This window comes from Zea mays, chromosome 2, assembly GCF_902167145.1.
Source record: "Zea mays cultivar B73 chromosome 2, Zm-B73-REFERENCE-NAM-5.0, whole genome shotgun sequence".
In the NCBI taxonomy this organism is placed as follows: domain Eukaryota; kingdom Viridiplantae; phylum Streptophyta; class Magnoliopsida; order Poales; family Poaceae; genus Zea; species Zea mays.
This window is the reverse complement of record NC_050097.1, coordinates 42,795,273-42,808,404: the sequence shown is the minus strand read 5'-3', so window position 1 is coordinate 42,808,404 and position 13,132 is coordinate 42,795,273. Positions and strand designations below refer to the sequence as shown.

The window sequence follows — 13,132 nt, the reverse complement described above, 5'->3', positions numbered from 1 at the left end:
AGGACTAAAAACTAGGGACTAAAGTTTAGTCCCTCTAACCAAACAGGAGCTTACTCGTAGATAGAGAATGATATAATAACATAGAGTAAAAACTTATAGTGACAAAATAACAAATTTCTCTCGCACCAGTCATCTTTTAGGGTGTGTTTGGTTGAGAAGCGAGGAAGAATAGAGCAGCTCTATTTCTGTTTTCTAGATATTTGGTTTGTACCCGAAGCAGAGTGGAATAGATTTGGAGTTTATATATGACAAATATTTGGAATGCTTCCGCTCCAACAAAACGACCGGATGTGAGTATTCTCGAGGATGTGAGTGTCCACCTTTCTCTTCTCTTCTCCACACTTATATAGCTCTCTAGCCAAACAATAAACAGAGTGGCTCCGTTAAATTCTAGTCTTCAAACAAACAAAAAAATAAAATAATTCTATTTTAATTGTTAAATAGAATGAAATGACTATTCTTAAAAACTGGAATGAAAATAAACTTGGCGCTCTGCATCTCCATTGATCACACGACCAATGCACAGAGGCAGAGCCCTCCGCCCTCGCCCCATCCAGCGCCGCCCGCCGGCCGCTGACCCTCCGCCGCCCGTTTCTCCACCATGGTACGCCGCGCCGCGGTCGACGCTCCCGGCCGCGACCCCGCCCCCGGGCGAGGCGGATCCTCTCGTCGTCGCGGCGTCCGAGATTGCGCTCGGCCTCCCCTTCCACCCAGCGCCGCTCCCGGCCGCCGCGCCCGCGCCCTTGCTCCGCCTCCTCCCGGCCTTCACCCCCACTCACTTTCTCTCCCTACTTCGCCGCAACCCGCTCGCCCTCCAGCCGCTCCCGCTCCTTTCCCTCTTCCGCGTCCTCCTCGCCTCGCCGCCGGGCCTCTTCCGTCACACCCCAGCCTCCTTCCTCTCCATGTCTCACCTCCTCATCGCCCACCGCCTCTCTCACCTTGCACTCCCCCTCCTCCGCCTTCTCGTCTCCCGCCTTGGCCGCGACTCCCCGCCGCGGCTACTCCCGCTACTTGTCTCCGCAGCCTCAACCGACGACCCGGCGCCTCTCGTGTCCGCTGTCGCCAAAGTATACGCCGATGAGGGCCTCCTACCCGATGGATGCTCCCTCCTCCTCCTCGCGCTCCGCCGTGGCATCCGCGTCCCCATGCCAGCGTGGTCCGATCTCATGAATCGGCTCCCATCTGTTCCCGAAGCCTACGCCTTCTACCTGCACCTGCTCGACGCCGGCGTGCCCCCGGAGGCCAGGCAGTTTAACATGCTAATGCGTGACATGATTAGATCAGGCAAACTTGCCAGTGCGCGGAACGTGTTCGATGAAATGTTGAGGAGGGGTGTGCAGCCAACGGTAGTGACCTTCAACACCTTGATGTCTGGGATGTGCAAGGCGTCCGATCTGAACAACGCAAATGCTCTGCGAGGCCTAATGGCAAAGGCAGGAATCGCACCAGATGTGTACACCTATGGTGCTTTTATACAGGGGCTGTGTAAGACAGGGAGGATACAAGATGCAATGGAGATGTTTGAGGAAATGTGTGAGAGAGGTTTGAACCCCAACACTGTTGTGCTCACTACATTGATAGATGCACATTGCAAGGAGGGGGATGTGACAGCTGGGTTGGAGTTGCGCTGGGAGATGGCCACAAGGGGTGTCAAGGCGGATTTGGTGGCATACAATGCTTTGGTGAATGGTTTTTGCCGAGTGCGTGATATGAAAGCAGCCAATGACATTGTGGAGGAGATGAGAAAGGATGGTCTCAAGCCGGACAAGGTTACTTACACCACCCTCATCGATGGTTGCTGCAAGGAGGGGGAGTTAGACACAGCAATGGAGATGAAACAAGAGATGTCAGACGAAGGGGTTGCGTTGGATGATGTCACATACACTGCGCTCATCTCTGGACTGAGCAAGGCTGGCCGTTCAGTTGATGCAGAAAGGATCCTATGTGAGATGATGGAGGCTGGTTTGCAACCTGACAACACGACATACACAATGGTGATTGATGCCTTTTGTAAGAATGGTGATGTGAAGACAGGCTTTAAACATCTGAAAGAGATGCAGAATAAGGGCAAAAATCCAGGAATTGTGACATATAATGTGGTTATGAATGGCTTCTGCAGTCTGGGGCAGATGAAGAATGCGGACATGCTTCTGAATGCCATGCTTAATATTGGGGTGTGCCCAAATGATATAACATACAACATTCTTTTGGATGGGCATTGCAAGCATGGAAAAGTTAGAGATACTGAAGAACTGAAGAGTGCAAAAGGAATGGTTTCAGATTTTGGGGTTTATACTTCACTAATCAATGAATTTGTCAAGAAAAAGTCAGCTAAGAGTTACCATGATAATGGATAGCTTGGTGGGTAAAGATACTTATTTTGCTTCCTACCTGTGACAACATCAGAGCTTCAAGGTTGACAAGGCAACATGAATATGATTTCCACACTCAGATTGATATATATGGTAAAAGTACCTTATTGGGCAGTGAGCACACATACTCGGCTTGGAAGTTTACTGTCAGGGAGGGGGAAAGCGGATATTCTAGCAAATCAAGGTATAATAGGTTTCATGATTCTTTGTTTAGTCAAAGGATCTTGATGAGAAATATTGTCTAGATCTAGATCTGAGATGTCTTAGCAATTGGTCTATCTGGTGCATGGCTGTGGTTAGTTTCCGTATTTGGCAATTTAGAGACTAAAACGGAATAAAATGAATGGACTAAAAATTAGTCCCTAGAAACCAAACGCCCCCTTAATTTGAATTTGTAACACTATCGTCGCGCGGCTTCGCCACTTTGTAACTCCGCAGCCGTGCTTCGCCAGTTCGGTATTATGGACGAAACCCTCACGCTATTTTGGTACAGTTAATGTCCCGGCCTTTGTAACCTTTTCTTACCTACGGTAAAAGTCATCGTTGCCCCTCGCTGTAACCACGGCGCCCCTCGGTGAAAACCTAACTCTCATCCCCTTCCACGGCGCCGCCACTACCCGTCGAGCTCGATCCTCCGATAGTGCTCTTCCTCCGATGGCGGCTCCGTCGAGGGGGAAGAAACGCCTGGTGGTCGACGTCGATGTCGAGTTGGACAGTGAGGCCGAAGTAGCTTCAGCTTTCAGTCGTCTGTCTGTGTCGATCGTTGCCAAGCCTTCAGGCGAGTACGTTCGCGCCAAGGAGCACTCCTCCCCGAGCGTGAACTGCGCGGCCACATCAGGTACTAAACACTCAGCAAACTTACCAACAATACAACCAGTGCTCTGAACTCTTCTATTGTCATCAGGTACTGGGTACACCCAGCAGCAGACCCCTTCTGTCGCGAAACAGTGCTCTGAACCACGTTCAGTGTCGGTAAGGTTTCCTTGCAGTAGTATTATTAATTTCCGAGTTCAATTCCAACTGCATAGTATGTGGTTTCGCAGATAACCAGATTTGAAACGGTTCGTAGTGACCTGGCAATAGCCATTGCAAAGATGCATGTAGTTGGGAACGAGTTGAAAGATTTGGCCGGAAATGAGATAATGAATTCGCCAGATACGGCCAAAGATGTGTCAGTGAACTTCTCAATGTGGCGCGTGTATGAGCTTGCTCAGTCACTGCTGGACGAAGCGCAACGTTTAGAAGATCTTGAAGCTGGTCCTTCGCCACCATTATCTGAATGTTTCAATAACCATTTTGCTGAAGATGAAGATATGGGTGGCGGGGAATGGGCACTGGATGATGTGGATTCCGAAGAGCTTGTGGATCGTCAGATGAAGTAGATTAGTATGTGTGGTGTGGAATGGCACTGGATGTTAGCTGTGTAAGGTTATTTGTGTAAGAGTTATCTGTGTTACCAGTGTAAGGTTAGTATGTGTGGTGTGGCAGTGTAAGAGTTATTTGTGTTAGCTGTGTAAGAGTTATCTGTTCATGGTATCTGTGTTAGTATGTGTTAACTGAACTTGGAGGTTATCTGTGTAACTGAACTTGGAGGTTAGTATGTGTGGCTGTGTAATATCTCGCATTTGTTCAAACAGCCATTCAGCTGTGTTATCTGTGTTAGTATGTGTGAATTATTTCAGTTATCTGTTCATGGTATTTGTGTTAGTATGTGTGAATTATTTCAGTTAGACAGAAACATTCATGTTCAAACAGCCATTCAGCTCCAATGGTTTGCCAGTTTGCTTTTGCCAGTTTGGTCAAGCTGTTCGAATTTGCCATTCAGCTGTAACAGAATTAAGTTGAAAGTAGAACAGAATTATGCTGACCAAACTGGCAAAATGCGAGATGTTTGAACAGAATTAAGCTGACCAAACTGGCTGTGTAGCTGAAACAGAAACATTCATGTGCCAATTCTTCCTGAATGGCAAATTCGAAACAGAAACAACATACCAGAATTCAGTTTGGACAGCTGAAACAGAAACATTCATGCTCCAATGGTTACACAGCCATGTTCAGCTGTCCAAACTGACCCAACAGCCATGGCCAGTTTACACCGCCAAACTGACCAAATAGCATGCTGTTTGAACATTGCTGTTTGACACCATGACCAATAGAACATGCTGTTTGACACCATTACAGAAAAAGTTCACACACATAGTTCATACACTTAATTAGAAAGACACAGTTTGACCACATGCACATAGGTACTGTCAAACACTTTTCTTCTTTGGCGTCAACTTCTTGCCTACTGCTCGCTTTTTGTGCCTTGGAGGGGTCAAGTGGCCACCATCACCAACAGAAGTGCTGGCGCCTAACAATAGCCTTGGTGGCGTTAATCGCCCAACATCTACTGCCTGAAACTCTTCCTGCAGAATCACTTGTGTCTGACTGCTGGGTTCAGTTCTTCCGGTGTCATCTGGTGGGTTGTCATGAGGTTCAGCTGATTCAGCCATGTTTTTGGGGAACCATTGTTTAGTGGTATTTTTCCGAGGTTTCCGTTTCCTGAAAAACACAAAAAAAACACTATGAAGTAACAATAGGGAAGATGAAGCTGCAATTCATTATATATGGCTTGCCTTTTTTTGGAGCCATTAAGAGGGCATTTTGGGCTGGCCTTCCTATGTCCGAGTTGTCCACAATTCGGGCATTTAATTTTTCCTCTTAAGAGCTTCTTCTCCTTTTCCTCTACAGGTACGGAGTGTTTCTTCTTTGCAGCACCACCTTCTAAGCAACTTTTCATCCGATTCTTCCTTTGCCGACCAACGCTCCTCTTACCAATAGGGGCATTCACTGCATAGGCTATGTCCACATGTGGCCAAAACGACTTGTCGCCCACATTTTCAATGCTTCGCGCGTAAGCCTTTTTAAATTTGTCAACAGAGAAGTATTCGTCTACAAAGTGCTCCATTCCAACTTCTCGCATTTGTTGCGCTATAATGACCACTAGGCCGTGCTGGCAGGGTTTTCCCGTGTGCTGCCATTCGAGACATGAACAATATCTCTGTTCTGCCTTCACAACATGTCTGCAATGAATATTGTTGTTATCACGGATCTCAGCATGATAATAATCACCCTTTTGTATAGATAAATGACCCAATCCTCTGGTTCTAGCCTTCAACGAATTGATGACTATTGGAAGGATTTTACCTCCCAATTTGTCCCCGATCCTTTTCCTTCTAAAAAATAGTTCCATAACCAAACATCTGATTTTGTCTGCAAGTTCGCACACTGGGAGATCTTTGTAGTCTTTAATCCAGTTGTTAAATACCTCGGCAATGTTGTTGGTTATGTAGTCACATTTTATAGCTGTGTTGAAACCACATCTGTACCATAAAAGAGGGTGCCACTCATCAATCCATTGCTTGACACCTGGTATATCCCTGGCATTACTGAAGTGGTGCTCGAATATGGTGTTCCTATATGCTCTAGCTGCGGGATACATGTGCTCTGAACCAGTAAAGTGCTTCACGTAGTTTTGCATAAGGTGGCGGAAGCATTCTCTTTTTTCAGCATTTGGAAATACATCGTTTACTGCTGATGTCAAGCCTTTGCATGCATCAGAGCAAATAGCTAAAACTGGAGGGTCTCCTATGGCCTTACGAAGTTGTTGCATGAACCAAATCCAACTGTCTTTTGTCTCTGACTCGAAGAAACCAAATGCCACTGGAAACATCCAATTATGTCCATCAACACTTGTAGCTGAGGGGAGGTGACCATTCCAACGACCATTAAGAGCTGTGGAATCCACACTTAAGTAGGGCCTGCAACCTTCACGAAAACCTTCAAGACAAGGGCCAAAAGCACAAAAGAATCTGCTGAAATATAATTTTCCATCTTCAACTGCGACATGAAACTCAATCACTGAGTCTGGCATAACCTCCAAAACAGCTTCTCTCCATCTAAATAGTAACTTGAAGCTATCCTCCCAGGTTCCATACAACTCTCTAAGGGCCTTCTCTTTACCTTTCCACACTGTATCATAAGAAATTGTGCAATTGTGTTGCTCTTGCAAGGTAGTTTGCAATTCTTTTGCTCCCATATGTGGTTTCTTCGTTAGGATTGGAAGTGCTAGGGATGCAACCCATGAGCTCGTGGGTGTTGTTGTTTTTCGACGACCACTTGATGTGCATGTGTGCTGATCCACGATTACTGTAACCTGCACACAGAAAGGAAACATTCTGAGCTTCCTAATTTCATCCACTATCGAGAGTACAATAAATATGTGATAAAACATTACTCACCACTACTGTGGGAGACCCGGCATTCTGTAGCCTTGCATTGATTCTCCATGGACAATCACCTCCTTTGCAGTAAGCTCTATATCTGAAAGGTGAGCTTGACTCAATTCCTAACTCGAACTCATTACTGATCGCATATTGCCTCATAGCCAGCCTGAATTCTTTCATATCCTTGTACAAACTACCAATCTTCATTATTGGATTTGATCTGTTGCAAACAAATACCCTTTCTTGTGGTATGCAATCATTGCAGGGCAAAGCAGCAGTTTCATCATCTATTTCATCGCTACCGCGGACACCAAACGATCTACTAGTAAAAGCATCTTGCCTTTCAGTAGTTTCACGTTCATCTTCTGCTAGCAATCCTAACCGATCATAAAGCACTGACTCTGAGGCAGTCTGTTGTTCTCCTTCTTCTTCCCATCTATCATCAATCTGTATTGCCCCCCAATCAATTTCTAATACCTGAAACCAAAGGATAATACACCTATGAAGTACTAGGCGCAGGTACTAAACACAATTAATTGTTGTATACTGTAAATTGAATCAAACCTCCATTGTATGTTGCTCCCTAAAAAGAAAATTTAGGGGATCCGACAAATCCGAGGTCCTGATCGGTGCATCCACTCTTTCCACCGGAGAACCAGTGGGAAGGCAAGGAAGGGGCGCGTCCGAGCTCATAACCGGTAAAACTTGAGTTGAATCCGGGGAGTAGGCGGAGTTTTCTACCTCCATGCAGCGGGATGCAGAGGAGGGCGCGGGATGCAGAGGACGGCTGCGCGGGATGCAGAAGGGGGCGCGGGCACCAGCACCTTCCTCAAACGGCGCGGGCACGAGCTCCTTGCTCACGCGGGTTGCAGATGGCGGACATTGCAGACGGCGGCGCAGATTCTCCGGCACTCGTCTCCGGCGGCGCGGGCGAGTCTGAAGAGCGGATGAGTGTGCAGTCAGCAAGGAGACTCTGCGCCGTAGGGGTACTTTAGTCCACGGCTCTACACAAGCGCAACAAAACGGACGATTACAGATGACGGGACATTAACAGTACCTAAATGGCGCGAGTGTTTCGTCCATAATACCAAAGTGGCGAAGCGCGGCTGCGGAGTTACAAAGTGGCGAAGCCGCGCGACGATAGTGTTACAAATTCAAATAACTCCCGCCCGCCGGCCGCTGACCCTCCGCCGCCCGTTTCTCCACCATGGTACGCCGCGCCGCGGTCGACGCTCCCGGCCGCGACCCCGCCCCCGGGCGAGGCGGATCCTCTCGTCGTCGCGGCGTCCGAGATTGCGCTCGGCCTCCCCTTCCACCCAGCGCCGCTCCCGGCCGCCGCGCCCGCGCCCTTGCTCCGCCTCCTCCCGGCCTTCACCCCCACTCACTTTCTCTCCCTACTTCGCCGCAACCCGCTCGCCCTCCAGCCGCTCCCGCTCCTTTCCCTCTTCCGCGTCCTCCTCGCCTCGCCGCCGGGCCTCTTCCGTCACACCCCAGCCTCCTTCCTCTCCATGTCTCACCTCCTCATCGCCCACCGCCTCTCTCACCTTGCACTCCCCCTCCTCCGCCTTCTCGTCTCCCGCCTTGGCCGCGACTCCCCGCCGCGGCTACTCCCGCTACTTGTCTCCGCAGCCTCAACCGACGACCCGGCGCCTCTCGTGTCCGCTGTCGCCAAAGTATACGCCGATGAGGGCCTCCTACCCGATGGATGCTCCCTCCTCCTCCTCGCGCTCCGCCGTGGCATCCGCGTCCCCATGCCAGCGTGGTCCGATCTCATGAATCGGCTCCCATCTGTTCCCGAAGCCTACGCCTTCTACCTGCACCTGCTCGACGCCGGCGTGCCCCCGGAGGCCAGGCAGTTTAACATGCTAATGCGTGACATGATTAGATCAGGCAAACTTGCCAGTGCGCGGAACGTGTTCGATGAAATGTTGAGGAGGGGTGTGCAGCCAACGGTAGTGACCTTCAACACCTTGATGTCTGGGATGTGCAAGGCGTCCGATCTGAACAACGCAAATGCTCTGCGAGGCCTAATGGCAAAGGCAGGAATCGCACCAGATGTGTACACCTATGGTGCTTTTATACAGGGGCTGTGTAAGACAGGGAGGATACAAGATGCAATGGAGATGTTTGAGGAAATGTGTGAGAGAGGTTTGAACCCCAACACTGTTGTGCTCACTACATTGATAGATGCACATTGCAAGGAGGGGGATGTGACAGCTGGGTTGGAGTTGCGCTGGGAGATGGCCACAAGGGGTGTCAAGGCGGATTTGGTGGCATACAATGCTTTGGTGAATGGTTTTTGCCGAGTGCGTGATATGAAAGCAGCCAATGACATTGTGGAGGAGATGAGAAAGGATGGTCTCAAGCCGGACAAGGTTACTTACACCACCCTCATCGATGGTTGCTGCAAGGAGGGGGAGTTAGACACAGCAATGGAGATGAAACAAGAGATGTCAGACGAAGGGGTTGCGTTGGATGATGTCACATACACTGCGCTCATCTCTGGACTGAGCAAGGCTGGCCGTTCAGTTGATGCAGAAAGGATCCTATGTGAGATGATGGAGGCTGGTTTGCAACCTGACAACACGACATACACAATGGTGATTGATGCCTTTTGTAAGAATGGTGATGTGAAGACAGGCTTTAAACATCTGAAAGAGATGCAGAATAAGGGCAAAAATCCAGGAATTGTGACATATAATGTGGTTATGAATGGCTTCTGCAGTCTGGGGCAGATGAAGAATGCGGACATGCTTCTGAATGCCATGCTTAATATTGGGGTGTGCCCAAATGATATAACATACAACATTCTTTTGGATGGGCATTGCAAGCATGGAAAAGTTAGAGATACTGAAGAACTGAAGAGTGCAAAAGGAATGGTTTCAGATTTTGGGGTTTATACTTCACTAATCAATGAATTTGTCAAGAAAAAGTCAGCTAAGAGTTACCATGATAATGGATAGCTTGGTGGGTAAAGATACTTATTTTGCTTCCTACCTGTGACAACATCAGAGCTTCAAGGTTGACAAGGCAACATGAATATGATTTCCACACTCAGATTGATATATATGGTAAAAGTACCTTATTGGGCAGTGAGCACACATACTCGGCTTGGAAGTTTACTGTCAGGGAGGGGGAAAGCGGATATTCTAGCAAATCAAGGTATAATAGGTTTCATGATTCTTTGTTTAGTCAAAGGATCTTGATGAGAAATATTGTCTAGATCTAGATCTGAGATGTCTTAGCAATTGGTCTATCTGGTGCATGGCTGTGGTTAGTTTCCGTATTTGGCAATTTAGAGACTAAAACGGAATAAAATGAATGGACTAAAAATTAGTCCCTAGAAACCAAACGCCCCCTTAATTTGCTTGTCATCATGGTTGAATATGTAGTGTAGTATCAAGTTCAATCTTTACTTAACCAAAGTGAGGCACATGGATATTTTATTTATTATTAGCTTCCCCTATATTTTTTTTCTCGAACAACGCAAGAGATCTGCGTATCATTTCATTTAAGAAGAGAAAAACAAAAGTCCGACAAAGCCAGACCGGATACAACAACACACTCACCCACCCACCTAAGGACGTGCCAAGCGGTCCAAAAAAACACGACCAGAAAAGATCTAACAAGGATCAACCATTGTTGGAAAGCGACCCAGCCAAGAGCTCCTGCAGCTTAGAAGCTCCAGTCATGCACCATAAATTGCATTCTTGTGCAATTCTCCTAAGAAGGTCAGGTATGCATGGCCTGCCATTCTAAAAAACACAACTATTTCTATGTTTCCATATTTCCCAAGCTGCAAGGATGATCAGAGAGTTCAGCCCTCTACACTTTTCCTTTGGCGCCACACGAGTCACCTTACTCCACCATTTAGGAAAAGAAAAATCAGCCAAACCAGGAGCTAGGTTTGGAACATGCAGGGTCTGGAGTATGCGAAACCAGACTGTCCGGAGAAACTGCAGCCGACCAGAAGGTGGGTGATTGTCTCCGCGACCTGATCACAGAAAGGACCAGCCCTAGGATGGGGTAATCCTCTTTTGGACAGTCTATCTGCTGTCCAACAGCACTTTCTTGAGCACCAACTAAATAAAGAATTTGCAACGAAGGGGAGCCCAGCTTTTCTAGATTTTCTTCCAAGGTGAAAAACGGATGGTTCCCAAGAAGAAGGCTGCATAGGCAGACCGACTGGTGTATTCTCCTGAATCTGTCAACTTCCATCTAAAAGTATCTGGAACATCTTGTTGAAGAACTACCCCTTGCACTTGGTCCCAAACCTGGACATATTCCACAAGTAATGGTATGGTTACGGCCCTTTTTATATCAGCCACCCACTTGTGGTTATATATAGCTTCTGCTACAGTTCTTTTGTTAATCACTCGTCTTGCAATGTTTTGGATCAAATGAGGAGCCAAATCAGCAATGGAAGTTTCGTTCAACCACCTATCCTTCCAGAACAGAATGTTTTCCCCATTACCCAGTACTGGAGCTATTGCCATGTTAAACAAAGCAGTAGCATTCCGAGGAGCCTCAATTTGGAAACCAACCCAAGGACGAGGACGGTCCACTTTATTGGCCCACAACCAACGAACCTTCAGAGCCCCTATATTTATTCAAAATCGAATAAGAGTAGGCTAGCATTTTTTTCTAGAATAGACGGGAGAGCTGCGTATCAATAATATTAAGGAGATAAAAGAGGTCCAAAATAGACTAGCATTGGGCTCTGCAATTAATAATTTAATGGGATGTACCAAAGGAGGAGAATTACGACTTCCTTAGTTTATTGCAGCCTACTGAAATTTTGGTTACCAAATGCTTGATGCTTTCAACAAGACAACAACTATCTAGCTTGAACTGCCTTCTCCATCCCATATGCTGCCGCTGAAGCAAGTGCTCCAATGATAGCAGTGCACTGATGAGTGGCTGATTCCCAGTAAAACGACCCTTGATGTAGCCAAAGAAAAGTAGTGCGACCAATGTGACTTCAACGGATGTGGGCATGACTTTCTGGGATGTGGAGACGAACATGTAGAGCAGGAGAGGGACCGATCCACCGATCACATAAGATAATGTGATTGTAAAAAAGCACTCTGCAGAGCCCTTTTAGGATCTGGTTTCTCCAATCCTAGCTCAAACCTGAACACGTTTCCCTGGTTAGTTGAGAAAACCATTCATCTTCCGTGAACGATATTTCAAAGTTTGTTATCATCTTTTTTAGGTTTTTTTATGATTAATAACATGATGCTTTATGTTTTTTTTCACTCTCAACAGTTTTATGAATTACTGCAAAGCCATTCAGAAGTGTAGCCAAGCTTGAGGGTTTCCCCTACCGTCGATGACAGGGCCATACTCCTGAGGTTCAAGCCCATACTGCAACATGGTCTCTCCAATCTCAGTAGCCTCTATAACGGATGACCAAATCAAGGATTCAGAACACCAACGGGTCAGAATGGCAGTCATATGCACACACACCAACTGTCATGAGAAACGCTACATAATGAACTGACCTCCATGTACCAGTGTCTGGGACGGTGATGGTCTCCTCCTGCTCCCTTTTCATCTCCACATGGCGCGGGCGCAGATCAGAAATTCAGAATCATGCATTAATGCACACCTTTTTTTAATTGAAAAAAATGTGGTGTTTGTCATGTTCTCAGATTTGCAAGTAGAGCTCGTGCACATGTCCATATCGGCTGCACAGTGCAACATACAGGCTCATGGCTTTCCAGTTTAGCGATCGCTATGCTATGAGTACTGTTGCTATACTCAGATTCTCATTTTCTGCAAAAGACGCCCGCGGATGCTATGGTGAGAAGTCGTGAAAGACTGAAGAACGATCTCAAACTAAGTTTACAAAAGAGCTGATATGTCATCCAACTATGAACTACCGAATATACTCGTGCATGAATTGAATTTATTTTTCTCACATGTAACTCAATATTTAGAACATAAAATCTCGTGGCCACTGGCCAGTCGAGTAAAAGGACTGGCAACTTGTGCTTAGATCACTCGTGACGAATGCGAGAAGCAACAAGAGTATATTCGTGACGAGCGAAGAGGGCGCGCTGGCGCCGGAGAGCCCCGCGGCGATGATGACGTCCCGCACCACCTACCCGGCCCCTTTTCCACTTTCCAGACGGGCTCTGCAGCAGTAACGCTTGCTCGAATTTTAGTACTGTTTGGTTCGTGGCTAATTATATCACACTGTCTAAAGTTAGTTGTCTGAATTGAAGAACTAATTAGACAGAAAAGTTAGGCAAAGTATGATAAGTTAGGTAGCTAACCAAATATACCCTTCGTCGTTTCGGGTAGAACGTTACGTGGGAGTGCTGGTTTCTTCTTAATTCTGAATCTCCGTCTCTTCCCTTCTGTTTATTTGGAGTCCAAGTCAATGGAGCCATTGGCTTTTTTTTCCTTAGGTGGGCCCTTGGTGTGTTGGCCTACAGTCTAGGGGATGCATTTGTTGTCAGGCCTCAAGCGGCCATTCTGCTTAGA

The 13,132-nt window shown here is 47.2% G+C and overlaps 4 protein-coding genes across 5 annotated transcripts; 3 read left to right on the top strand and 1 right to left on the bottom strand.

Annotated features, from left to right (window-relative positions):
- The first annotated feature begins 486 nt into the window (after window positions 1–486).
- On the top strand, window positions 487–2,688 carry LOC103646353 (putative pentatricopeptide repeat-containing protein At1g09680). Its single transcript, XM_020548277.2, has one exon. It carries the CDS (start codon window positions 519–521, stop codon window positions 2,355–2,357), a length of 1,839 nt encoding a protein of 612 aa, XP_020403866.1. The 5' UTR covers window positions 487–518; the 3' UTR covers window positions 2,358–2,688.
- Window positions 2,689–2,792: 104 nt separating this feature from the next.
- LOC109939214 (uncharacterized) lies at window positions 2,793–4,053 on the top strand. The gene is made up of 3 exons (XM_008671084.3): window positions 2,793–3,210; window positions 3,277–3,344; window positions 3,416–4,053. The coding sequence occupies exons 1-3, from the start codon at window positions 3,027–3,029 to the stop codon at window positions 3,752–3,754; spliced, it is 591 nt and encodes a 196-aa protein (XP_008669306.2). The 5' UTR covers window positions 2,793–3,026; the 3' UTR covers window positions 3,755–4,053.
- A 247-nt stretch (window positions 4,054–4,300) lies between these two features.
- Window positions 4,301–7,849, bottom strand: LOC103646354 (uncharacterized). The gene is made up of 5 exons (XM_020548839.2): window positions 7,825–7,849; window positions 7,205–7,644; window positions 6,656–7,117; window positions 4,991–6,570; window positions 4,301–4,916 (listed from the first exon to the last, which is right to left on the bottom strand). The coding sequence occupies exons 1-5, from the start codon at window positions 7,847–7,849 to the stop codon at window positions 4,625–4,627; spliced, it is 2,799 nt and encodes a 932-aa protein (XP_020404428.1). The 3' UTR covers window positions 4,301–4,624.
- On the top strand, window positions 7,811–12,554 carry LOC103648586 (putative pentatricopeptide repeat-containing protein At1g09680). 2 transcript variants are annotated; one of them, XM_020548276.3, is made up of 2 exons: window positions 7,811–9,802; window positions 11,909–12,554. In XM_020548276.3, the coding sequence occupies exon 1, from the start codon at window positions 8,149–8,151 to the stop codon at window positions 9,601–9,603; it is 1,455 nt and encodes a 484-aa protein (XP_020403865.1). In that variant the 5' UTR covers window positions 7,811–8,148; the 3' UTR covers window positions 9,604–9,802; window positions 11,909–12,554. The 2 variants fall into 2 exon arrangements, with proteins under 2 accessions (XP_020403865.1, XP_020403864.1); XM_020548275.2 differs by having other exon boundaries at window positions 7,828–11,790.
- Window positions 12,555–13,132: the final 578 nt, after the last annotated feature.

Excerpts from the sequence above, each read along its gene's own strand:
- LOC109939214 (XM_008671084.3), top strand. The coding sequence starts at position 3,027 with ATGGCGGCTCCGTCGAGGGGGAAGAAACGCCTGGTGGTCGACGTCGAT. Across the intron at positions 3,211-3,276 it reads GAACTGCGCGGCCACATCAG|GTACTGGGTACACCCAGCAG; the intron begins GTACTAAACACT and ends TATTGTCATCAG. Across the intron at positions 3,345-3,415 it reads CTGAACCACGTTCAGTGTCG|ATAACCAGATTTGAAACGGT; the intron begins GTAAGGTTTCCT and ends GTGGTTTCGCAG.
- LOC103646354 (XM_020548839.2), bottom strand. The coding sequence starts at position 7,849 with ATGGTGGAGAAACGGGCGGCGGAGG. Across the intron at positions 7,645-7,824 it reads GGAGAAACGGGCGGCGGAGG|AGCCGTGGACTAAAGTACCC; the intron begins GTCAGCGGCCGG and ends GCGCTTGTGTAG. Across the intron at positions 6,571-6,655 it reads CCGGGTCTCCCACAGTAGTG|GTTACAGTAATCGTGGATCA; the intron begins GTGAGTAATGTT and ends TTCTGTGTGCAG.
- LOC103646353 (XM_020548277.2), top strand. The coding sequence starts at position 519 with ATGCACAGAGGCAGAGCCCTCCGCCCTCGCCCCATCCAGCGCCGCCCG.
- LOC103648586 (XM_020548276.3), top strand. The coding sequence starts at position 8,149 with ATGTCTCACCTCCTCATCGCCCACCGCCTCTCTCACCTTGCACTCCCC.